General features: G+C 36.8%; 1 protein-coding gene and 1 long non-coding RNA gene across 5 annotated transcripts in view; one reads left to right on the plus strand and one right to left on the minus strand.

Annotated features, from left to right (window-relative positions):
* The window catches only part of WDR35 (WD repeat domain 35), a 51993-nt gene extending 30887 nt beyond the window's left edge, over positions 1–21106 (plus strand). For both annotated transcript variants that reach the window (XM_024999528.2, XM_024999529.2), the window contains 14 exons: positions 895–948; positions 2818–2927; positions 3398–3608; positions 7670–7750; positions 11156–11292; positions 11707–11910; positions 12762–12908; positions 13510–13642; positions 15127–15237; positions 16126–16290; positions 17363–17503; positions 18487–18643; positions 19384–19624; positions 20138–21106. In XM_024999528.2, coding sequence (XP_024855296.1) covers positions 895–948; positions 2818–2927; positions 3398–3608; positions 7670–7750; positions 11156–11292; positions 11707–11910; positions 12762–12908; positions 13510–13642; positions 15127–15237; positions 16126–16290; positions 17363–17503; positions 18487–18643; positions 19384–19624; positions 20138–20288 — 2043 coding nt within the window. In that variant the 3' untranslated portion in view covers positions 20289–21106. The remainder of the gene's footprint in view (positions 1–894; positions 949–2817; positions 2928–3397; positions 3609–7669; positions 7751–11155; positions 11293–11706; positions 11911–12761; positions 12909–13509; positions 13643–15126; positions 15238–16125; positions 16291–17362; positions 17504–18486; positions 18644–19383; positions 19625–20137) is intronic.
* A 355-nt stretch (positions 21107–21461) lies between these two features.
* Positions 21462–26805, minus strand: LOC132346613 (uncharacterized). Of its 3 annotated transcripts, none has more exons than XR_009496515.1 (3): positions 26697–26805; positions 26262–26298; positions 21462–21888 (listed from the first exon to the last, which is right to left on the minus strand). It is a non-coding gene; the product is annotated as an uncharacterized lncRNA (long non-coding RNA). The 3 variants fall into 3 exon arrangements; XR_009496516.1 differs by lacking the exon at positions 21462–21888 and adding an exon at positions 22685–23394; XR_009496517.1 differs by lacking the exon at positions 21462–21888 and adding an exon at positions 22685–23394 and having other exon boundaries at positions 26663–26805.
* Positions 26806–26810: the final 5 nt, after the last annotated feature.

The raw sequence follows: 26810 nt of genomic DNA on the forward strand, positions 1-26810 counted from the left end.
TTCTGATCCAACTTGTTCTAGATCTGCTATGTTTTCTTCTTTTGATTAAAAAAAATTTTTTTTTTGACACAATCTTAGGCTCATAGGAAGTTGTAAAAATAGCACGTAAAACCGCTTTACCCAGCTTCCCACGTGGTGACGTCTTATGTAATGGTAGTGTAATATCAAAATCAGGAAACTGACATTGGTAATGATGCAGTGAACTAGACTACAACTCAATTCCTTATTCAGTTTTCACTAGTTTTTACGTGTAGTTTTGTGTAACTTTATCACCATAAAGGAACTTGCCTAATGCTACTTCTTCATTTTTATACTCACTCTCCACCCCCATCCTTGTCCCCTGGCAATCACTAATCTGTTTCCATCTCTATAGTTTTATCACTCTGAGAATGTCTTATGAAGAGAATCATATAGCATGTCACCTTTTGAGAATGGCTTTTTCTTTTCTTTTTAAAGATCCATCCAGGTTGTAACAGTGCCATACCATTTGCCCCTTCTTTATTTTGGCATATGCTGGTCCTCATGCTAAACGTTCATCTTTTACGACTAAGCTCAAGTGTTTGCCTCTCCTCCCATTTTGGTCTAAGTTTAGGCTCCTCCCTCTGTGTTCTCGTAACTCTCATGTTTACCTCTACTCTGATCACACTGTACTGTTGTTAGGCGCTGGGTCCAGTGTTCCCCACTAGACTTGTGAGTAATCCCTGAGGGCAAAGATTACATCCGAGTATCTCCAGTGCTTCAATGTCTGTCACAGAGTAGGTGCTCAGTAAGTAAATAGTGGTTAAGTTAATAAATATATAGCTGAAGTATTCTTCTTAGTGAATTGCATACCACCTTATACCAGATCAGTCATTCAATAAGTGTTTAATAAAGAGTAACATTGATTTATTTTAGGGCACAAGGGATCCGATTTGTGCCATAACTGCATCTGATAAGACGTTGATTGTGGTAAGTGGTTAAAAAAACTTATTCTATGAACAGTAATCTTTTAAGTGGTGAAAACAGGGCAAAGCAATATATTTTGGATTTGAATCTCATCTTGTGGGCACCTCAAGTTTTACTAGGTCCAACAAAAGAAATAAAGTTTTAAAGATTGCCTCACAAATTGTTAATCATTTGCAAAAAATAACTGTGAAAGTAGTAGACTCGTGGCCAGCTGGGGAGAGTCTGTCACTGGGTTGAATGAGCCCTGTAAAGATTGGCCAACGTGCAATAGATTGGATGGTGGCAGTAGGTCTTGGAAAGTTTCCTCTCTATGTAGCCTGCTTTGTTGTGTACTAGAGAAAGTGCTTTGGCTCAGCTGTTTTTGTAAGACTTAGAATGAAGAGGTAGTGTGTTTGCTAGCCAATAAAATAAAGAAGTCTGTGGCAAATTTTTGCTGAATTTTTCAAATAAAATCAGTGTATCAATGTTATAGTGTCTCTTCTTGAGCTCTGATATTTGAAAATAGTGATTTTAGAAATAAATGCTGAATATAGTCAAGCTGGTAGAGTCATTAAATTTGAATTATGTAAATAGATCCTTGAGTGTGTATATTCCAGTTCTAGTTACATTCTTTAGACATTAGCTAAGCTTATGGGGGGAAAATCTTAAGAACATAGTATTCATTTTTCTCACCAAATGAATTTGGTGTATGTTTTAAGCAGTTTGTCTTACAGTCAGCTCTGTGGAGAGTCTTTTCTTTTTATATTCTTTGTTACATAGCACGTTTTTCGGTTGTGTTGTGATTCTGACATTTGCAGGAAAAAATAAAAAGAAAATGCAAGTCAGATCAACCATAGAAGTGGACTTAATTCCTAAATGAGAGAGTCTCCCTATAAGAAACACTCAGACAGTTTTAATACCAGCAAAAATTTTAGTGGTAAAAATACCTTCTGCATTGAAAACTTTCCACTGTTGAAATATAAAGAGCTTTTAAAACCATGACGTTTTCAAACTCAAAGTCATAGGACCTACTTTTTCAAAAACAAAATCTGATTGCATACTTCAGTATATTAAATCTTTTAAAGCCTGTACCTGTCTTTTGCACATTAAAAAAAATATCTGCCCTCGTTACCAGTCCCTTGCCCTTCCCAGTCTTCCTGACAGGCCCTCTGCAGAAGCATGCTCAGAGGAGACAGCTGCTCCTGGCAGAAAGGGAGAGGGAATAGTGGGCTGAGGGTAGCCTCCTGTTTTTTCCCATTGCCATGGCCCAGGCACGGTAGGATTTCAGTCTGTTGCTCTGTTGATTTGTCAGCCTTAAGGCTTGCAGAGTTGCATGGAAACTTACCTTCTGTTCTGTGTTTAAACACATTGAAATAGTACTCACTGTATCACTGCTTTCTGATCATCACCTTTTGCCACGATCTGGTATCATATAGATGGCTACAGGATGACAACATAGACTTTCAGTGACAACTGTATTTGTATGGTGGTCTTATATTTATTTTTCATGTATATGAAATTTAGTTCAGTAGGTGCTGTATATGTTAGCTTTCAATGTACCCTGAATATTAACCTAGACAATTGTAAATAACCCTAGATATGTCTTCCATCTGATATAAGACTTGGTGTATTAAAAAGAACTAGGTTTCTGACTTTTTTTTCTTGGATATTACATGAAAAAAATTAGATCATCTTTGGCCACTTTAAAAAGGTTTTAATTAAATTAGGAGGTAAATATGTACTCAGAACATGATCAGTATCAGAATTGAGAATTCACTGTGACACTACCACTTTGGATTTGAAGCAAATGTATGAACATATAGAGAGACCTGTAGTTGTAATTTAAAGTTATTATGGTAAATAGGCTTTAGTAATCAAAAATATTTTCTGTAGAGTCGTGAATCTGGCACCTTTCAGAGATACAGTCTTCCTAACGTTGGTTTGATTCAAAAATACTCCCTTAATTGTCAAGCCTACCAATTATCCTTGAATTGCAACTCTAGGTAAGTCTGAAAACTTTCCATAGGTAGACTGTCATCCACTGGGATTGTTGTATTTATGTAACAAATGCAAAGACGTGTGTTTGTGTTCAACTTGTATAGTCCAGTGTGGTTTTACTGTACTATATTTGTATTTAAATATTATATTTATTAGGAATATATATATACACACATATATATATATTATATGTTTTTCTCGAATTGGGCAAAGATGTTTTTCTCTAATTGGGCAAAATATAGAAATTCTACTGTAATATTTTAGGTTATTTGCATACCAGTTGCTTTAGTCCCTTGGATACTTTTTTCTCTCAAGGAAGCAAAATGGAAATGTTTGTTTCAAGTTAATTATTTAAAGCCATTTCTACCTTCTTCCTGGGTTCTGGTGAAGTTGTTTTGAGGAATGGTGACAGGTAATTATATTCATGAATGCGGGATTACTGTTTCTCCCCCTCCTCCAATTTCATTACTTGTAGCCGCCTTGCTGTCATCGACATCTTAGGAGTTCTAACCTTCTTTGACTTGGATGCTCGAGTGACAGACAGCACAGGACAGCAAGTCGTTGGCGAGTTGTTAAAACTGGAGCGAAAAGATGTCTGGGATATGAAGTGGGCCAAAGATAATCCTGATTTGTTTGCAGTGATGGAGAAGACAAGAATGTATGTTTTCAGAAACTTGGATCCTGAGGTAAAACCAAGAAACAAGCATTAATGTTACATAAATAATGAGCCAAAAACCAAAACCTGGACATTTCTCCTTTGTTTCTTCAAGAAATTTCTTAGTGTTGGCTGCATGAATTCTGAAAATAAATAGGAACATTTCTGTGGAACTCAAAAATATTTGGTCTTAAGTGGGATTAATGTTTATCTTTTAAATATTCTCTACTTTCACTGAAAGGTACTTTCTAAGCATTTATCTGTTCTATTTAAAAGATGGAACCATGGTCACTAACTGTATAGTCTTTATTTCTTCCCTTGCCAAAGTTTAAAAAAAAAAGAGAATCTGTAGTCTTATTTACCAAAGTTGCTTAAGGCAACCTAACCAAAAAGTGGTTGTGAAATTCCTTTGCCCTTTCATTCTATTTTGTCTGTTCTGTGCCTACCTTTGTCTCATTTATATTTACATGAACTTTATCAGCCAGTAATCCATGTTCTTTTCTCATCCTGATAATCTTGTGGACGATGACTAATAATCTCCTCTCTCTGGTGTGTCAGAATGCTCCTTTCTCACTGATTTTTAAAGTTATATTTTTTGTTTTCTACTTGTGACTCATATCAACTGATTTTTAGGCACTGAACTTTCCTGTCAGTCTGCTCTGTAATTCTTAGCTATTGTGTTTGGGAATTCAAAATTTGAGTGGTAGCCTAAACAAAACATAATTAAGAAGATAAATCTTTTAAACAATTTTTGAATTATCTGTGGATTTTCAATTTGAAATTTTCAGTACTCCTATTGTACTCCTCTAGTTGGAGAAGGCAGTGGCACCCCACTCCAGTACTCTTGCCTGGCAAATTCCATGGACGGAGGAGCCTGGTGGGCTGCAGTCCAGGGGGTCGCTAGGAGTTGGACACGACTGAGCGACTTCACTTTCACTTTTCACTTTCATGCATTGGAGAAGGAAATGGCAACCCACTCCAGTGTTCTTGCCTGGAGAATCCCAGGGACGGGGAGCCTGGTGGGCTGCCGCCTATGGGGTCGCACAGAGTCAGACACTACTGAAGTGACTTAGCAGCAGCGGCAGCAGTGGAAATAATAAGAGATGACTTGATATGTGCTTTGTGGCAGTAACTGATGTTTGTTTGGACCTGTAGTTTCCTTCTTGGGAAAAAATTACATGCTGGGGCCTCTGAGCTACTGAAGATCTTCTGTAATAATTTATTTAGTGGTAAACTATTTGCCCTTTTATTTATTTTTTTTAATTTTTATTTTATTTTTTAACTTTACAAATATTGTATTGTTTTTGCCATATATCAAAATGAATCCGCCACAGGTATACATGTGTTCCCCATCCCGAACCCTCCTCCCTCCTCCCTCCCCATACCATCCCTCATTATTTTCAGTTTTAATATCCTAAATTATATCCTTATTTGAGTCCTACTCAGGATCTTTGGGTTGGCCAATGACCTGATGTAAATTGCCCTCAAAGGCTTTGTTAAAGCTTTTAGGTGTCTTATGAAGTCACTTAGTCATGACCGACTTTTTATGACCCCATGGACTGTAGCCTACCAGCCTCCTCCTACCATGGGATTTTCTAGGCAAGAGTACTAGAGTGGGTTCCATTTCCTTCTCCAGGGGATCTTTGCAACCCAGGGATTGAACCCGAGTCTCCTGCATTTCACACAGACGCTTTACTGTCTGAGCCACCAGGGAAGCCAGGTGTCTTATGGATCTTTGTAATTTTTAGACCCTGAGTAATGGCTCAAAGGGCTTCCCTGGTGGCTCAGATGGTAAAGAATCACCTGCAATGCAGGAGACCCAGGTTCAGTCCCTGGGTGCAGAAGATTCCCTGGAGAAGGGAATGGCAACCTACTCCAGTATTCTTGCCTGGAGAATTCCAAGGACAGAGGAGCCTGGCAGGCTCACAAAGAGTCGGACACGACTGAGCAGTTACCACCACCAGTGGCTCAAAGGAAGGGCATTCAGGGTGTTGCCTTTAACCTGTATAAGCCCAGCTGTCTTTCAAAGGTTTAAAGAAAACTTGACCTTTCCAAGAAACAAGTGTGGAAGTTTGGCAGGTAACCATGGGATAAACTTGAGGATGGAAGTGAAATACTTGTTGAATGTGAGGGTCCTTTATCCATTATTGGCCCCACTTACACTGATTTTGAAATCATGTGCCTGGAGAAGTGAGAGGATTATGCCTGGCTGTTTATGATGTGTGTGCAGCACACATGGTGAGTCCAGGACCAGGGCAAATCTTTGCTTAGTGGAAAGTGTTTCTTAAGTAGTTTCAAAAGAACAACCTTTTATTTATTTATTTTTGGAGTTTGTTGTCTGGCTTGGCAAGTATTTCAGTTTTCTGTTAGATTCAGAGGTAGGTGAATTTCTTAAAGACTTAACCACTGACTGAATTTCTTTATAAACCATGCTAAGCTGTTGTTTTCATTCATGAGAACACTGGCTGGCTGTGGTCCCTGTTTGGTCAGTTACCCTGCTTGCCATGCCTCTAGCACATGAGGACATCTTCTTCAAAACTGGACTTACTAGAACTCCTTTAGGACATCGTATTCTGTCCTAAAGGGACAAAGGGTCTTCCTATGCCATCCTGATCCTGCCTGATCACTCTCCTTACCTTTCTGTTTCTCCTGTCCTCTTTGTTTTTGGTATTATTTTTTATCCACAGATCATCTTTTATGACTTTATCTTTTGTCTGCCTTGCTTTGTTGAATTATCCAGCTAGAAATAAAAAATTTTCTAGTGATGAACCTTTTTATACAGGTATACTTGGTTTACATGTAGTACCAAAAGAAAGCCTCTAAAAGGTTCCTATAGTCTATAAGGAATATTTCACCATGTGTGCTTTTTTGTGAGTTAAACTTTGTTCCGATTCTTTCTGTTCATAAAAGCATACTATTTGCCTTTATGTAATATGATTTTTTGAGGAAGTGTAGGGATTTTATAAAGTTTTCTCATATAATTTTAATCAATTTCTACTTTTTAAAGAAAATATGTATTTTAAAACCTAATAAACATATATAATATGCCTGCAAGAGCCTCAGTATTAAACTTAGACATATTAAGTGCAAACTAAATATGATTCAATATTTACTTATTTTCATCTTTTTAGTGTCTTCCTATTATTATAGTTTTTAAGTTTCTATTATATATGAAGCACTAACTTTCAGAGTTATAAATCTGATACATTATTGCATTTGGATTTTAGGTTACTTTCTATTTCTTTATGACTTTACACATATATTTTGAAAAATTTCATTCTTGAGTTATTTTCATTATCAGACATTATCCTATTCTTTTTGCAGTGTTCTTGGAGGTATTAGGTATATTGGGAGTTTATTTTTTTTTAATATAATATTTATACCTATTTTTTCCACTAGGGGTTTAGGACAGCTACTTTACATTATAATATGCATTTGCTCTACTTTATTTCTACAAGCCTGTATAGCACTAGGACAAGAAAGAGACATATAGCAGGTTCATGTATTTCCATGTTGGCAAATTAAATCTCATATAGGAAATGAATCTATCAACAGTACCCTCGGGCTAATGTTACAGAGAACATACTTTTCATGGTATGAGACTTCTTTGATATATATATAAATATATATATATACACACATATATATATATACTTAGATACAAATTTCATTAAGAACTAAATTTAATGTTACATGGAATGAATGAGAATTATCAAACCGTATAAACCATCTTTGGATTAATTCAGAAGCTGATGCTGGATCCCATTAGGGAATTAATACTGCTTATGTGAGGTGTGATCATCATCATATGGCTATGTAAGAGAACATCCTTATGTTTTAGAGATACATACTGAAATAGGAGTGAAAGTCATGATGTCTCTAGATTTACTTTACTTTAAAATACTTTAGCCAAAAAATTGACTGAAGTATATCTCCAAACTGTTAATATTTATATGATAGGTATGTGGGTGTTAATGACATTTTCTCTACTTTTTTGTTTTGAGAATTTTTATAATAAAATTTAAACTCATGATAAGTCAAAGAAGGAAAATTTTGTACTTTTAAACATAACATTTGTTTTTGTCTTTAAAGGAACCCATTCAGACTTCTGGATATATCTGTAACTTTGAGGATTTAGAAATTAAATCTGTTCTTTTGGATGAGATATTAAAGGTACTTCTTATTAAAAAACAGTTACATTTCTGTTGTTGGCTTGACTGGAATTCGTTTTTGTCCTGGGCAGTATGGGGTGCTGGTGAGGAGTGTGGGTTGCAGAGTTCCAGCCTGCTCTGTCACTCACACAACCTTTAGACAGCTTCCTTCATCTTTTAAAGTTTCATTTTCCTTTCCTGCTTGTGAGCCTGCTTTTATCTCTATAAAATGTGGGCAGTAATAGGACCTTTCTTACAGTATTGTTATTTTGTAAGATAATGAGTAGAAAGCAGTTAGTGGAGTGCTAGGACCAAGAGCTCAGAAAGGGTAGTTAGTTGTCATTATTTTATGTTAATAACAGAGAACACTGAAGAAATATTTGATAATTTTCTTTATAGTCTTTTTCTTGTTCTAGAATATTTGAGTAACTTTTTGTTTGGAGGTCCACCTTCCTTCCATTTTTATTTTCAGGTTTTATAAAGTAATCTTTCTAAATTCCAGATAATTTTTGAACTTCTACTTTGACCTTCATTGAACAGTCTTTGAGAATTTTTTACTCTGAGAATATATTGCAAGTTTACTTTCATCTTATTCAAAGTGTTTATTTTCCTATGTACTATGTATGTTTTTTGGAATTGGGATAGTAGATTTTAAATTTCCAGAAATGTTCCATTTGATAGCATGTTTTCATATTTTAGTCTGATAATGTAAATTGCAACTCTTTTATTGTGATCCAGTCTTTTCTGTATATGATGACCACACAAAAGCAGCAGGAATGGCTCCCACCCCAAATTTTGTTTGCATGTCAAGAGTATTAACACCACAGACATACCAAAAGGGTATGGTAAGAAGATCTTACCTACATAGTGAGGTTTTTCGGGGAGAAAGGACAGCTTTCCTAAGCTGGTTCAAAATTGATTTGCGAGCAAGGAAAGGAGACAGGCCAGGGTTTTTTGGGTAATTAGAGGGTGGGGCTAGAGTGAGGGTTCCCATAAGTAGGTAGAGATATGTGTGGTTTGAAACTCCTGTGGCACCAAAGGATGGAACACTTAACACTTTCTTATCACCTTGTCCAGATGTGAGGCAGAAGGGGAAGGAGTTGGGGTGAGGCTTAAAAGCTCTCAGCAATCAAACATCAAAAAGGAAGGTCTGAAATTCTGTTGTAATCTAGATATTTTAACGATTGCATGTTAAATTGCTTCAGTTGTGTCCGCCTCTTTGTGGCCCTTTGGACTGTAACCTACCAGGCTCCTCTGTTCATGGGCTTCTCTAGGCAAGAATACTGGAGTGGGTTGCCATGCCCTCCTCCGGGGGATCTTCCCGGTTTAGGGATTGAACCTGTGTCTCTTAGGTCTCCTGCACTGGCAAACTGTAACCAATATGTGGAAAGATAGATTTGATATGATAGATGAAATAAACAGGAAAAATTTTATAAAAGTGGCATCATTGTACAATCTACTTTTTTAGTGTTCAATTTAATTTAAACAATGCGACAGTGAATCTGAAGAAATTGTAGAACTTCAGATAATTTTTTTTTTCCATCACAAATGTTGCCATTTTTCTGGGTTAAGAAAGAAAACTGAAAAACTAAAGAAACTAGTGAAATTAAAAAACTACTGCTTTTAAACTGCATCTTAATGTTTGATATTATTGATTGTGCACTCTAAAAGATGGTGTTCTTACATTTTCTCCCTCTTTCTCGCCTTTCTTCATTAGTTATATTGTTATTTTTACTTTGTCAAGATTTAGAATGTTTACATTTTGTTTTCTAACCCTATTTTTCCAGGTGTTTAGTCTTATATTTGTTTAAATGAAAGCTACTAATCAGCCTTTTTCTGTATTTTCTCTGTGCATGAGTTCTTAATTTTGATTAATCTTTTAGTTGGCTGGATTTCATCATTACAGCATTTTTCAAGAAAGGCTCATAGTTGCTGATTGCCTTGAATTCTGGAATGCTTAAAAATGATTATATTGACACTTATGAAGAATTTTTAAAACACGTATTTAAACTGGTTCAATTCAGTTCAGTTCAGTCTGTATACTTTAAAACTCTTGATACACTGGGCAGTTTGTGTATATCTTGTACTAGGCTAAAGAATCACTGCAGTACTATTGGCTGGTTTACTGGTAGGGGTTGTTAAACTGAGGGAAACCAGCTGCTCTGTGACAATTTGGTTCTCTGCCTGACTTACCACATGCAAAGCCATAAAGAAAAGAATATTGTCATATCATAGTTCCCTCTGAGGCCTTGTTGACCCAGGAAATATTTATCTGAACTGTGGCTTCCTTCAAGCATACAGTTTTAAGGAATAACATGAGTGTGGTACACCTAAAAATAATAGAATGTTATATGCCAATTATATGTCAATAAGATAGGAAAAAGAAATAACATGAGAAATTTCTTGGAGGAAGGAGTGCAGAAGAAAAAGGAAGGGAATTAACAGCTTTTTATGAGGTGTTTATTTGTTGTTACAACTGTACCTGATAGATATTTAGATCAGGAAGGTTCTTGGTAGATAAAATTATTTACCTAAAATTCATCTGTTCATGGATTCAGCAAATATTGTTTGGGAACAAGTAAAGACAGTTCCTGGCCTCCAGTAGAGAAGCTGGGGAGATGGACAAGAAATTCAGCAACTAAAAGAGGATTATGGAGAAGGCAATGGCACCCCACTCCAGTACTCTTGCCTGGAAAATCCCATGGATGGAGGAGCCTGGTAGGCTGTGGTCCATGGGGTCTCGAAGAGTCAGACACAACTGAGCGACTTCACTTTCACTTTTCACTTTCATGCATTGGAGAAGTAAATGGCAACCCACTCCAGTGTTCTTGCCTGGAGAATCCCAGGAACAGTGGAGCCTGGTGGGCTGCCGTCTCTGGGGTCGCACAGAGTTGGACACGACTGAAGTGACTTAGCAGCAGAAGAGGATTAAAGGTGCTGTGGTTCAGTCAGCAGGTATATTTCTTCAAAGGTCTGAAACAAGTGTGTGTCAGGTTGGTTCTGAGACTGAATAAGGTGAATAACACAGCTGGGCATTGTGCTCAGTGTTCGATATGGTATTATCTCATTTAATCTTCACAATGCTAGAAGGTAAATTTGATTGCCATCCCATTTTTTTAGATGAAGAATTTGAGGCCTGGAGAAATCAGCTGGCTTGCCAGTGATACCCAGTTAGCAGTAGGCACAAGCATGATTTGACTCCAGGCTCTCTAGCTTCAGAGTTGGTGTGTGTAACTGTAGTGCTGGATTATGGGTATTTTCCAGAAAATTCAAAAGACCCACACATGGGAATTTCTTTTCTTCCCAGTTTTGCTCATAATATGATGCAGTTGTTCATTTGCTTTTTTTTTTTTTTTAGACTGTAAGAAAGAAATACATACTCTAAAGGCAACTATTTGGATTTCTCTCTTTTCATCTTTACTTTTAGAATCCAGAATATCCAAATAAGGATTATATCATTAACTTTGAGATCAGGTCCCTGCGAGATAGTCGAGCACTGATCGAGAAGGTTGGAATAGAGGATGCATCTCAGTTCATCGAGGATAATCCACACCCCCGACTTTGGTATTTAAAAATAAATAAACCTCATAAAGTATCAAGTGTAAAATCTCAGCCGTTGTCCACTACTCTGATACTAGATTCCTAGTGGGAATAACTTTCATTCTTGCTCTTCTTTTTAAAATACAGAAATTTAGAGGTGGAAATAGTCAACATAATATTAGGACTTCCTTGGTGATCCAGTGGTTAAGACTCTGCACTTCCACTTCAAGGGCCATGGGTTTGATTCTTGGTCAGGGAAGTTCTGCGTGCAGCTCAGTGCAGCAAAAAAAAGAAAAAGAAAAAGTTTATAAATTTGTTAAAATAATCACTTCCCACTGTGTTTCACTAGAAGCAATAGGTGTAGTAATTGAATTCTGATTCAAGACTGGTTTATCTATAGTTCACCATAGGCTTTTACTGTTTCTCTTTTTAATATAGGCGCCTGCTAGCTGAAGCAGCTCTTCAGAAATTGGATTTGCACACTGCAGAGCAAGCGTTTGTGCGTTGCAAAGATTACCAGGGCATTAAGTTTGTGAAGCGCCTGGGCAACCTGCAGAGCGAGCCCATGAAGCAGGCAGAGGTGGCTGCCTACTTCGGCCGGTTTGAGGAGGCAGAAAGGATGTATCTGGATATGGACAGAAGGTAAGTGCAGAAGGTGCAGGTCTGGACTGCTCCCAGAATCTGCATTTTTTTTTTAAACAAATGAGGATTGTAAAATAGACTAAATATATCACACCATTTCTTTTAAAAAAATAACTTCAGTTTGGATTCCAACCCAGACATTCAACATGACCTTAATTTATGCTTTGTAATTCAGGGGCAGCTTTCTTCTCTGTCTTTACGTAATGTTAATGACTGGCCATGGGAGATTTTTTTCATTTGGTAGGGGAAAAACCCATGTAACTACAGAGACCAGGGGCTTTATCATTTATTGTACCACTCGTTATTTAGGTTCTCTGTTTTGGTTTAGGTCATTATTTAATTTTCTGTTGTCAAGGAGCATGAAATGTAATTCCAAGGTATTTAGGGATTGAGTTTTACTCTTTATATGTCATTTTTCTTTATATAAACTACTGTATGAACTTCATTTCAGCTGTGAACATTATATCTAGTTTTTATTATTTGTACTTTCAGGAGATTGCTAATAATACAACTTAAGCTTTGAAAAGAAATATTAAACATGTAAACATGAAATAAGCTTGATCATGTCTAAGAAACTGATGAAAAGAAATGATTATTATTGAAGAGATTATTTTGCCAAGTAAATTGAAAGCCTAGGAGAATAAGAGGCAGAAAAGTGTTTCTTTTTTCCTGTTGCAGGTTCTCCCCATTGCCTCTTCCCTGGTCAGGCTAAATTTCTAAAATGTTTAGAGTTACCTTATCTGTCTCTTCATTGCTGTGTATTCTCAGTATCAGAGAATTGAACCTAGCACATAGCAGGCACTTGATAAATGCTTGTTGAATGAATGAATATCTTTTTTTTTTTTTTGTAGAGATCTGGCTATTAGCCTGCGGCTGAAGTTGGGAGATTGGTTTAGAGTACTCCAGCTCCTGAAAACTGGATCAGGTGACGCGGATGACAGTCTCCTTGAGCAAGCCCACAATGCCATCGGAGACTACTTTGCTGATCGACAAAAGAGGTAGGTCACCTATCTGGACCCCCCATCCATTCATTCTGCACTTGAAATTGTAGCTGCCTGTGTAGAGTACTTCCCTATGAAATAATGCCAGGGAAATGAAGACCATCCTTCAGGTCGCAGAATTCACATAGCCCTAGTTACCATGGAGGAGCAAGGGATCCTTCCAGTTGTCAGGTGAGCATTGTAAGACTTTGGAATTTCAAAACTCAGAAGACGTATGCTTTAGCACTAGGTAGCTTTCTACTGTTTGTTTGCTTGTTTTGTTACAATAGCTTATTTTCAGAAATCATTGGCTTTTATTCTGAAACTATCATTTTGATCAGTATGCTTACTTATATATGTCAATGTTTGAAAATACAACTGTGTCAGAGTAAAGCAGTATTTCTTGAGAATATTCAAAGAATATTGTAACTAAAATATGCTATGCAGTCTTTTTTTGGTTTTTCAATTTATGTGCTTCAAAGATATTTTACAACTAAAGCTGATGATTAGAATAATATTATACTAGTGCTGCCATTCTAATGAAAGAACTTTTTTGGTGAAAGTGCTTATTTATCAGGAGATTCACATTAGTTTAAAAGTTTTTCTTTTCTTTCTGTAGGTTGAATGCTATTCAGTATTATGTACAAGGCCGGAACCAGGAACGCTTAGCTGAATGTTATTATATGTTAGAAGATTATGTGGGATTGGAGAATCTTGCCAGTTCACTTCCAGAAAACCACAAGTTGCTTCCAGTAGGATATTATACATTTCAGTTTTGGGAGTTGTTAGGTTACTTTATAAAGCTTTTCTGTTATAGTGAGGAAATGTACTTTGTCATATGGAAAATTAAAAATTATAACTTCACAGTTTCTAAGACGTGAAATGATCCTTTAGTTATTAAAACAATTTTCAGTATTACAGAATGCTTCAAAATGGAGAAGGAAAAAATCAATCATATTCCTACTATTTTAACATGATTACCGTCTTGTGTGGGGCTTGTAAGTTTCATAACATTGCTTTAAAAATTAGCTGAACACATGAAATATTTACAGATGAAATATGTTTTCAGAGATTGTCTTCAGAGTGATTTGAGGTGGGTGTGGGGAGTAGTTCGTGTGTATGTATGTTTGAAATTTACTATAAGAAAAGTTTAAAAAGATAGCTAGACTTTAGTAGATTATATTAACAACAAAGAATGTAACGTTTAAAAAAAGAGTGAAACTAAAGGCAGAGTTCTCTGTAACTTTGTTCTAAATTTTTTTCTTTGGGCTCTTTAAATTAATTGTTGCATAATTAATGCTGCTGCTGCTAAGTCACGTCAGTCATGTCCAACTCTGTGCGACCCCATAGACGGCAGCCTACCAGGCTCCGTTGTCCCTGGGATTCTCTAGGCAAGAACACTGCAGTGGGTTGCCATTGCCTTCTCTGGCATAATTAATGGGGAGAGAAAAACTCTGACCATTTAGATATTAAGAAATAAAAAAAAAATCCAGATAGTCTGAAAATTGGCAAGTATAGCCCAATGGGCATAATCATTTTTGTTCTGGTCCCCTCTTCCATTTTTGGCCTAGTTTCCTGAACAGATGAATAGCCAACTTGTTTGGAACGTTGCTTAATAGAGGTATTTGAGAGCCCTGTGAGTGTGAGATTTCCCGTAAGCCTCTAGTTAATGATTAACACTGAGTATCACATCAATCCTTTAAAGGTATTTTTTACCCACTAGCTTGGGGTTTGCTTTGGGGCTTGGCATTTCTGTAAAGTAGCTACTGAAGTGAAAGAAGACAAGAGTTCGGTATCTTTAGAACCTGGTTGAAAATCAGATCTGTGCTGTGAGCCAGTGAAGCACAGATATTATAAAAGGTGATGCCTTAGCATCCTTTCTAGTTTGTACCCTCTGCCTCTATGTCCAGTTAAAAGAAATATTACTATGCTGTTTGCTGTCACCAAGTTGTGTTGTACTCTTTGTGACCCCATGGACTGTAGCCCTCCAGGCCCCTCTGTCCATGGGATTTCCCAGGCAAGAATATTGGAGTGGGTTGTCATTTCCTTCTCCAGGGGATCTTTCTGAGCAGATGCCTTAGTATCCTTTTTGGTTTGTAGCCTCTGCCCCTATGTCCATTTAAAAGAAAAATTATTGTTGCTACCAGTAATTGTAATATTCTTATGGAGTTTTATAAGTTGAAATGTAAGTGATTTCCTTGGTCTGTGAAATCTGTTGGTAATGTTTTGTCCACAGGAAATAGCACAGATGTTTGTGAGAGTTGGAATGTGTGAACAAGCAGTGACTGCATTTTTGAAATGTAATCAGCCTAAGGCAGCAGTGGATACCTGTGTGCATCTCAACCAAGTAAGGAGCTGAAAGTCACCAGAGTGATGTTGTAAAGACTGTTGCCAGGACAAGGGTTGGAAAGCTTGAGACAGATTTTGTGAAAGGAGCCAGATATTTGTTTATTTGGTTGAGGACTGAGAAAATGTCAGAATTTGCATTTACCTCTTGAAGTGCTACCATTAAGGGTGACCACCTCATAACTAACTCAGTATGGGAACCAGAAAAACCCTGTGCTTTTAGTCTGGCAAGTTTTGTCTGGAAGTCATTTCACAATTTTCTGCATTTTATTAGGGTTGTGTTTTGTTTCCAAAGAAGGACCAGTTAATGGTCATTGCAAGAGGAAGGAATTGAGTTACTTTATCAATATTTATTTTGGCAAATCTATTTTCTTTTCCTTATAGAAAACATATATTTGATATTTTTAAGAGCTGGAATTTAACTGAAATGAAAATGCAGAATTGTTGAAATTGTTCACTATCAATGTATTCTTTTAAGCATTTTCTTAAAGTATTTTATAAAGCTCCATTTGCTTTATAAAAATAAATGTTAAATCTGATAGGATATTTTCTTAACTGAAATTCCATATTTTTTTACTATAAACAAATGTATCTTTTTCTTGCTCATAGTTTGTGCAAAATTAGAATTATAAGATTAATATGACTATAAACTTTGATTCTTTCTTTTTCAGATGTGCTCCTTAAGCACATCAATCTTAGATCATTTGATTATTTTGCATGTTTAACTTCTAAAATTTATAATTCCTCTGATTTAAAAAAATTTATATACCAGTTTTAAATTTTGATATAGTGTTTATTATTATAAATTTAAAGCTTTATTGTATGTATTTTTAGACGTATCGGACGGTAAATGCTTGGGTAATTGTATGTTGTATATATTTTCCCCAAGTGGAACAAAGCTGTTGAATTGGCTAAAAGTCATAATATGAAAGAAATTGGTTCCCTGTTAGCAAGGTATGCATCTCATTTATTGGAAAAGAATAAAATTCTTGATGCCATAGAACTCTATCGGAAAGCCAATTACTTTTATGATGCTGCCAAGCTGATGTTTAAGGTAATGTAATAATCTTGGTGAGTATTTGATTTGTTTTAGTTACCAATGTTTTCTTATATACTAAAGAATATATTTTCCATTCTTTGGAAACAAATATTTGTTATAGCAAGATCCCTCTCATTTTATTACTATCATAATATAACTATGTGTTATCTTAGTAGTATTACCTTTTACTAAAAAGGCTGTTTATTAATTTTAGCACCTTACTGATTTCTAAACAACTGTATATTTACTTAATACTGAAGTTAACAATTAGAGAATTTTCGGCTACTATAAAGTACAAGTTTCCGTAACTGGAAATTAAATCCCGTTGATAATAAATTTTCAAGTCCTTTTATTTTTATTTATTTTTTTAAATTTAATTTTATTTTTAAACTTTAAAATATTGTATTAGTTTTCCCAAATATCGAAATGAATCCGCCACAGGTATACATGTGTTCCCCATCCTGAACCCTCCTCCCTCCTCCCTCCCCATACCATCCCTCTGGGTCGTCCCAGTGCACCAGCCCCAAGCATCAAGTCCTTTTAAATGTGCAAGTTTTAAAGATGTTACACTTTTCATAGTAGGCATTTGGAGGGAACATGACTAGTATGGAATTAACGTAAGCAAATTTTACATTCTGTTCTATTCTTTTACCATTTGATTTAATGACAAAGGAAAAATTTCCTTCTGAATCATTTAAACAGATTTAAATTCCTGGAGATATACCATGGTAAAGCCATCTTATCTCTAGGTACTTGAAAATTATTAAAAAAAAATCTTTTATATAAAATACTACCCTTTCAATGAAAGCTTTCTTCACTCTGACTTAATTATTTATCAGCATCTGTTATTTTCTAAAATTGTTTTGCAGTGTAATTCCAATGGCTAAATACTAAGGAAATAACTAATTACTTATCAGTACTAAGGAAAAGAAAATGTGTTTTAAAATATTTGTCATAAACGGATAGTACTTATATTCCACCCTACTGACTTTCCTCCTCTTTTTAGAGAATCAGATTTCAGAAATGAGAACATTTGTACAAACATAGATTAAGAAATATCTTCCCCCAACTCTTTAAATATTTAAAGATTGCAGATGAAGAGGCAAAGAAAAGAACTAAACCTTTACGTGTGAAGAAGCTCTATGTACTGTCAGCTTTACTTATAGAGCAGTACCACGAGCAAATTAAGAACGCCCAACGAGGCAAAGTTAAAGGAAAGAGCTCAGAGGTAAGGTGCAATATTAAGTAATGTTAAGTCATGTGAAGCATTTAAGGGAAAAAAACCCCAAAATGATCAAACTTATCTTTATGGATAGACCATTTAATGTATTTGTTTGCATTTATTTTCTTAAGTGATATGAGGAAAAAGAATAAATGATTTAGAATTAGTACTCACATTTAGACATCTCAACTTGGAAATATTGAACATGATTTTTTTTTTTTTACTAATCTGTAATCTTTGCTTAATTCCTTTCTTGGTAAATCCTTTCTAATCAGGGAGTTTTAAAAGCTTCCCTAGAAATATGTGTATTTTTTTAATTGTGAATGAGTGTTGTATTAACATAAAATTTAATCAATTCTGTTTAAAAATTTGATCATTTCTTGGGGAAGAGAATCCTTTCACAATATATCCGTATATAAAATCACCACAGTCTACACTTAAAATATCTTACAATTTGATTTGTTGATTACGCCTCAGTAAAACTGAAGAACAAATTTGATCATGTCAGTTTAACAAAGTATGAATTATAATAGAGAAGTCTGTGGTGACAGTTCTGTAATGATGAAATATGCTAATTTATTCATTTATTATTATTTATTTTGGCTGTGCTGGGTCTTCATTGTGGTGTAGTGCACAGGCTCAGTAGTTAGGATTCGTGGACTTAGTTGTGGTATGTGAGATCTTAGTTCCTCTGCTGCTGCTTCAGTTCCTCGCTTCAGTCGTGTCCGACTCTGTGCGACCCCATGGACTGCAGCCTACCAGGCTTCTCCATCCATGGGATTCTCCAGGCAAGAACACTGGAGTGGGTTGCCATTTGGAATCAAACCTGGGCCCCCTGCATTGGGGGCACGGACTCTTTTCCCCTGGAACACTAGGGAAGTCCCCTTCCCTAGATATTTTAACGTATAACAGTTTCAGAAATCATCTCTATTGGAAGGACTGTTGTTAGATTTGTGCTGACAGCAGATGCGGGTCTGCTTTATTTGTAGGCCACTTCTGCTTTGGCTGGTTTGCTGGAAGAAGAAGTTCTGTCGACAAGTAGTCGTTTCACTGATAATGCTTGGAGAGGGGCTGAGGCTTACCACTTTTTCATACTAGCACAAAGACAGCTCTACGAGGGCTATGTTGACACTGCACTGAAGACAGGTGGGTGTATTAACTCATATATGCAACATGTCTAAGAAGTCATAAATTGAAGATGAAGGGCAAACTCCTTCAAGTTACTCTTATATTAACTTCAATAACACTTTTTTCTTTTTTGGCCATGCCCTGTAGCCTGTGAAGATAGGATATGGTAATCAAAATAAATTATCTGAGCTGATAACTTAGAGACTCAGTTTCACTTCCTTTTTTCTCAAAGTTCTATTTTTTCAATAAGACAGACTGAGAAGCGATAATCTGTTCAAAGAAACACAAAGAGAAAACATATGATTTCATACTTCACTTTTTTTTTTTAAACAAAAAGAAACATGATATTGTTTTGAGAATCCACAGAAATTTCTAACATATTTATATGGAACATATAAATGTTTTATGTTTTATAAATATAAAACATATAAAATTATACAATTATAATATATATATTTATATTTATATCTGCAGTGTATTTTGACACCAATAATTTTTCGTATATTTCTAAGTGGTGCAGCCATGTGCGTCATTTGGTGGTGGTAATTTTTATAGGCCCTGAGCTGTTGGCTCGTGTTACAGAACGTGGTGGTCATGTGGTCTACTTCCCCTACTAGTTCTCTGATCACCTACCATTGTTTTCATTAACTTTGCTAACATTCATGTGGGTTAAACTGAGCCAGCCTAACATTCTTCCCCATGCATGTTCACGATGGCGTTATTGCTTTACACAATCCAAATTGCCTTCTCTTTCCTAGCTCTTCACCTGAGAGACTATGAAGACATCATCCCTGCAGTTGAGATCTACTCTCTGTTAGCACTCTGTGCGTGTGCCAGTAGAGCTTTTGGTACTTGTTCAAAAGCTTTTATTAAACTCGAATCTTTAGAGACCCTCAGTTCGGAACAGAAGCAGCAATATGAAGATCTTGCTCTAGAAATCTTCACCAAACATACTCCGAAAGATAACAGAAAATCCGAATTGGACGGCCTTCTTGAAGGGTAGGGCCAATTGTAATTAGTAGATGTCATTTTTATGTAGATTTTTATATCTAAATATCTAAATAGTGTAGTATAATGATGAAATCACTAAATTTTAAAGTGTCATACCTTAAATCCCTGGTGGCTCAGCAGTAAAGAATCCACCTGCAGTGCAGGAAATGGTTGAATTCCTGGGTTGGGAAGATACCCTGGAGAAAAGAAATGGCAGCCCGTTCCAGTATTCTTTCTTGGAAAATCCCACAAACAGAGGAACCTGGTGGACTACAGATCATGGGGTCACAAAGATTCTGACACCACTGAGCGACTAAACAACAAGCCACCTTAACATTTTACTCAAAGCCTATTTTCTTTAGTCTTAATAGTATATTAATGATTTCTCATTGCAAGAAAAGTTTTTATTTGAAATTTGCCTTGAAATGTTTTACATTGTTCAGGGTTTTTTTAGTATAATAAATAAGGTCTTAAGTGATTAGACATTTTAAAGTGTAATTCTTTCTCCTCTTATTTTTACAGAGGTGAAGGGAAACTGCCGACGTGTGTGGCCACAGGAAGCCCAATTACTGAATATCAATTCTGGATGTGCAGTGTGTGTAAGCATTGTGTCCTGGCTCAGGAAATAAATAACTACAACTTCTGTCCCTTATGCCATAGTGCAGTGGGATGAAGAACTGACAAATTGCATATACTGGGAGAGTTTATATAATAAGGTTGATTCCATATAGTTTATGTAAAAAGCAGCATCATTTCAGAGTTGTATTTTTATACAAATATGTATATATATATATGACAGAAACTGGTTACGCCTCACTGTCTTCTGAACTTTGGGTCAGCTGTTGAGAAATCCATGATTGAGACAGAATGAGTAAAGAGAAGGTCATCTGCATGTGGTGGGGCAACTCTGTTAGGCCATTCTTTTGGAGTTTCATAAACAGTAAGATAAAAATTAAGCTGTGAGATGTGAAAACATCAGACTGGCTTTCTTCATGTATCAGGAAATACAGCATCTTACTATCTCCACCATAGGAAGGGACTCCCACTCTTAATTCAAGTTTGAAATGAAGGGGAAAAAAATTGCTAAATGGCCAGGCTGGGATCAGTGCCCATCCCTAGAACAGTCCCAGGGTCCAAGAGGAAGGGCAGGGTGCACCACAGATGTCTACTCTAGGATCACTAATGGTATAGGCAGTGAGACATGGGTCTGGAAGAGCGGTAGTCTTATAAGGCTATGCTCTGGAAGTTGGAAGGACTGAAGCTGACCTCTGTTCAAGACAGAGATCAGGAACGGAAGAAAAAAAACAAAACCCAATAATATATACACATAGACATGTTATGTATATATATAATTTTGTGTAAAAATATAACTGAAATAATGATGCTGATTTTCATATATTTAGAAATTGACTATATTATCTGCCTATCTATTTTTGTGGCTGGTTATTATACTATGGAAATATTCCAAATAAAAAAAATTTTCTCACAGTGTCAAGGTTACTAATTCATTAAACATTTTTGATGGAGAGGGATGGGGAAGCGTGAGAATGGAGCAGAGTTGAATTTAGGGAATTGACATAACCTGTAGTAGGAGATGGTGTGCGTGTGTGCTCAGTCACTCAGTTGTGCCTGACTCTTTGTGACCCCATGGACTGTAGCCCGCCAGGCTCCTCTGTCCATGGGATTCTCTAGGCAAGAATACTGGAAGTGGGTTGCCATGCCCTCTTCCAAGGGATCTTCCCAACCCAGGGATCGAACCCATGTCTCCTGCACTGGCAGGTGGATTCCTTATCACCAGCACCACCTGGCAAGCCCAGAGGGAGATTAAACAATTGTAACACTGAAATGAGCTCTATTTCTAGTCATGTTTAATTAAATACGCATTGAAAGTGTTCTCTGTTTTACTTTCAGAAGTGATAAAGAGGCATTTAAAGACTTTTTGCTTTTGTTTTTACAATTTGAATTGTTTCTAATAGCTTTTTAAAAATTTATTTTTTATTTTCATAGCTGCACTGGGTCATCGTTGCTGCATCCAGGCTTTCTCTAGTTGCGGAAAGTGGGGGCTACTCTCTAGCTGTGGTATGCAGGCTTCTCACTGCAGCGGCTTCTTTCGTTGGCAGAGCGCAGGCACTGGGGCTTGTAGGCTTCAGTAGTTGCTGCATGTGGGCTCAGTAGTTGTGGCTCATGGCCTCCAGAATGCAGGCTCAGTACACAGGCTTAGTTGCTCCACAGCATGCGGGATCTTCCTGGACCAGGGATTGAACTGGTGTCCCCTGCATTTCAGGACAAAGTCTTAACCACTGGACCAGCAGGGAAACCCTAATAGCTTATTTTTTATATCTTTTCCTTTTTACCCACTTTCTTAGTTTCATCTAAGAGATGGCAATTGGCATGTACTCTTCATAATATTGTGCAGAACACTTGTCTCTATTTATAATGATGTAAATTTATAGAAAACATCCAGTTTGTAGTTATAGTTTTAGCTGAAACATTGTCACTAAGCTGGACCTTTTATCTAAACAAGTCTTGGGTTTGGGAAGTGATTCTCAATAAGTACCTGTTTTGATTTACTGTCATTAATTTTAAAAAGAAAAACTGTTATCAGTCATGCATAATTTCTTACCTGTTAAAGATAGCTAATAATGTTCTCTATTTCCCATGAACTTACATCTTTTTATTCTGTGGCTGCAAACCAGACTTTAGCACTATTTTATCAAGATTATTTGCTGAACTTTGACATTTAGTAGAGGCAATAAAGAGAAATATACAACATTGTTATAGCAGCTTCAGTACTGAAGTTAGTTAATCCAAATGTGTTATGTTTTTGGTCCTTTAGAGACAAGTTAGGCATGTAGCAGATAGAGAATAGTGAGCTATGAGAAGAGGTTTGGAGCTTAAATGAGTTCATGTAGATAGTGGGTTGCTGTGCCTAGTTAAAACGAGAAGACCAGGTCTTCTAAGTCTCTGTGTTCATGTGCCTTGTGGGAAGTTACCTTGATATAATGGTAGCCTCCAAATACAGTACCAGGCAAGCCATTCACGGAACACAAAGGATTACACACCAAAAAATGATGCTTAAGTCACATGGTTTACTGAATCAACTTAACCTACACAGTGAGGAACAAGGAGAAAGTGATGGGAGAGATTAACACTGTTAGTGAAGGATGCCAGTCAGGTACACGGATTCCAGTTCCCGATTCCTGAATTATGTACTGTTCTATGTCCTCACTCTATCTCTTCCTCACCAGCTTCCCCCAGGGGTGTGGCCAGGAAGAGGACCGCAGTTGAGATTGGGGAACTCTGTCAAGTAGAATGTGCCTGAGGCCAGTGAGGCACACTTGCTCTGAGGAGGAGGCAGGTTTCCCTGGTCCCAGCTGTAGGTGCCACTGGGACTGCTGAGCAGTCATGGATTCAGTTGTGTTTCCTGGGTAGAGGACAAGTGTCATCGGTGGGTAACTGAATCGAGACCTCACACATACTGAGCATGTTCTAAGCCTCATGCATACCCAGTGAGCCATGAATACTTAGTGCCTTGGTTACCTTTTGGATCTTAGCGCCTCATCAATATCAAGTACGCTGTGCTGTGCTTAGTCACTCAGTTGTGTCTGACTCTTTGAAACACCATGGGCTGTAACCCGCCAAACTCTTCTGTCCGTGGGGATTTTCCAGGCAAGAATACTGGAGTGGGTTGCCATGTCCTCCTCCAGGGGATCTTCCCAACTCAGGGATCGAACCCCTGTCTCCTGCATTGCAGGCAGATTCTTTGTCATCTGAGCCACCTGGGAAGCCCAATATTAGGTTGAGTCACACAAATATGCTGTATTTACTTTGTATAACATATCTTATAAGTTTCTAACTTATCTAATTTTAACAGTGTGTTTCATCAATCTCATTTGTTTTCTTCTATGACAAAATATAGTATTCCCCCAAATCAGAAAATAACATCCTAGAAAGACAAATATCGTATGATATTGTTATATGTAGAATCTAGAAAAATGATACAAATGAACTTACTTATAAAACAGACTCACAGACTTAGAGAACAAACTTATGGTTATCCGGGGGAAGGGTGGGAGAGGTGAGAGATAGATTGGAAGTTTGAGATTGATACCTACACACTGCTATATTTAAAACAGATAACCAACAAGGACCTATGTATAGCACAGGAAACTCTGCTTAATATTCTGTAATATCTAAATGGGGAAAAGTGAAAGTGAAAGTCACTCAGTTGGGTCCAACTCTTTGTGACCCCATGGTCTATACAGTCCATGGAATTCTCCAGGCCAGAATACTGGAGTAGGTAGCCTTTCCCTTCTCCAGGGGATCTTCCCAACCCAGGGATCAAACCCAGGTCTCCTGCATTGCAGGTGGATTCTTTACCAGCTGAGCCACAAGGGAAGCCCTAAATGGAGAAAAGAATTAAAAAAAAAAAGAATAAATGTAATATGTATAACCGGATCACTTTGCTGTACACCTGAAACTAACACAACATTGTTAACAAACTATAATATAGAATAAAATTTTTTAAAAAAGCAAATCTTTCCTAGGTTAAAAAAAAGAAAACAGCATCCTAACAAAGACATCAGCCCTAAAGGATATATCTCCTGTTAAAGGTAACTACATCTTCCCACAAGATTTTCTATTTTCAGGAATGAAACTAGACTTCATCAATGAGAGAGAAATTTTCAGAGATGTAGGTTTAAGGATTCCTTCAGGACTGCATGTTCAGAGTTGTGATTTTTGGTCCTTGGTCCTACTGCCTGAATCTCTCTTTTTTCCCTTTCTCATCCCAGAAATCGGCTGAGAACTCTTAAGTTAGATTGTCGTTCTCCAGTCCTTCCTGTGACTTGTTGATTACATTCCCATTTGCTTCAATTCCAAATCAGCTATTGATCCTCAGACTTTTCCTAACGTTTCTTTTGGGAAGTTTCTTTTGGAGCCTTCTCATTTACCACTAATTCCTTGCTACCTAAGCCCTAAAATTTTTCTTCCAACTAGTTATTTCAGACAGATTCTGAGTTATTGTCACTACCTCTTGGTCTGTTTAACACAGAAACCAAAACCTTTAAAAACAACTTCTCCTACCTTGTACACGTAATTATCACATATGTAAATGTATGTGTTTTTATATATACTTACACACATACATTGGAGAAGGCAATGGCACCCCACTCCAGTACTCTTGCCTGGAAAATCCCATGGACGGAAGAGCCTAGTGGCTGTAGTCCATGGGGTCGCTAAGAGTCGGACACGACTGAGCAACTTCACTTTCACTTTTCACTTTCATGCACTGGAGAAGGAAATGGCAACCCACTCCAGTGTTCTTGCCTGGAGAATCCCAGGGACGGCGGGGCCTGGTGGGCTGCCGTCTATGGGGTCACATAGAGTCGGACACGACTGAAGCGACTTAGCAGCAGCAGCACACGCATACATATACCCACATGCTTCATATTCATATATATATACTGACATATCTGTTTTAAGAGCTTATGACTACTTGGGATTTATATCTGTGAATGTTTTAGTGATCTGTCATAATGTTTTGGGGACAGATAGATCTTTGTCCTGCTTGAAAATGGTGCTAGAAAAAGACTCCCAGTACAAATTGACTCAATTGGTTTTAAATATTTAACATGAAGGAAATTTCCAGATAACTCTCTTCTGATGAAAGGGGCAAAGAGAAGCAAAATTGTCATATATAACAAATATGTGGAGGGAATTTGTATAGACAGAATGAGGCATTATGATGAATGTTCTCTTTCTGTAATAAACACGAACTGACTCCCTTTAAGTAATGCTTCTTTTTATCACAAACTTTGGCCTGAACATTACGTTAAGTTTCAAAGTAGCAAGGTAGGACCTGACTGACAAAGCTATACAAATAAGTAACATAGCATTATTGTCCTGCTATCATGCACAAATGCTAATTATATATATACATATGTTTCTGCTAACATATAATTTGCAATTACCTTTTTGTATTCTAAAAGCTGAGATCTTAGATTTTATGTGGCATTCAGTGAAAAATATAAAAATAAATGCTGAGGTAAAATTGTACTTATCCTGTTTTATCTGTAATTTATGATAACATGATAATTTGTCTTCTTTTGATTTAAGTATTTTGGTGGGGGTTGGGATGATGGGCATTGGGCTCCAGAGTGGATACAGAGAGAAAGAGACGGGAGGTACAATAAAAGGTACAGAGTATCACCTTTGCTACCCAGAGGAAAACAACTTAGGCAAATGTCTGGTGACTGGAGGTTGCAGCGAATAACTCCTTAAGAGGTCATCTAGAGTCCACATTTAGAAATGGGGGGAAAATTGTTACCAGACTTTTAATGAAAAATCAAGAGTTCCTAATTTGATGTTATAGCTCCAAAGTATTACTACTGTGCTTCTAAAATGAAAATAGCAATATTATGTTGCCCCCTACTGTTTATTCTTACCATTTTCTCAGTTCATTAAAAAAAAAAAAAAGACCACTTAATAGTTTTTGAGTATTAGTTTTACATGTTCATGGTAGAAAACTTCAAAAGTACATAAAGAGTATACATGAGAAAGTAAAAATAGTCTTAACTTTTTTTTAAAAAAGGCATTAATTTACATTTTAATTGAATTTAGAAGAAAAAACGGGGGTGAAACTTACGTAAATTTTCATCATAATCTCGTTTTTAAGATTTTTTCTAAAAGAAAAAGACATTAAAACAGTTACTACTTTATCTACTCATTTATTTGGTTATTCTACTCACAATTTAGTTAGTAAAATTTAGAAGAAAACGGAGGTATCTCTACACACCCACTATAATAGCTAGGATCGAAACTGACAAATGTTGGTGATGATACGGAGTAACTTAAAGGCCAATGCATAGCTGGTGGAAATGCAAAGTAGTACACCCACTCTGGAAAAACTGAAGTTTAGAAATTCTCTGTATATTCTGGAAATATACATGTACAGTGTGTGTATGTATCCCCCCCCACCCCCATCCCCATCCCCATCCCCATCCCCACCCCCATTCGCTGTAACGAAGGGCAAGCTCCTTGCACCACCTGACCACAGCCTTAGAAACCAGTTTGGGACTACCAAGCTACTGCTTTTCTGGAGATCAGGCAAGCGGGACCAGCAGCTATAGCAGAAGCACACTTGCCAAGGCTGCGTCTGCTTAAGCTTTCCTGAAATACCGGAGCGTTCTGCCAG

This window comes from Bos taurus, chromosome 11 (assembly GCF_002263795.3).
Source record: "Bos taurus isolate L1 Dominette 01449 registration number 42190680 breed Hereford chromosome 11, ARS-UCD2.0, whole genome shotgun sequence".
Lineage (NCBI taxonomy): Eukaryota > Metazoa > Chordata > Mammalia > Artiodactyla > Bovidae > Bos > Bos taurus.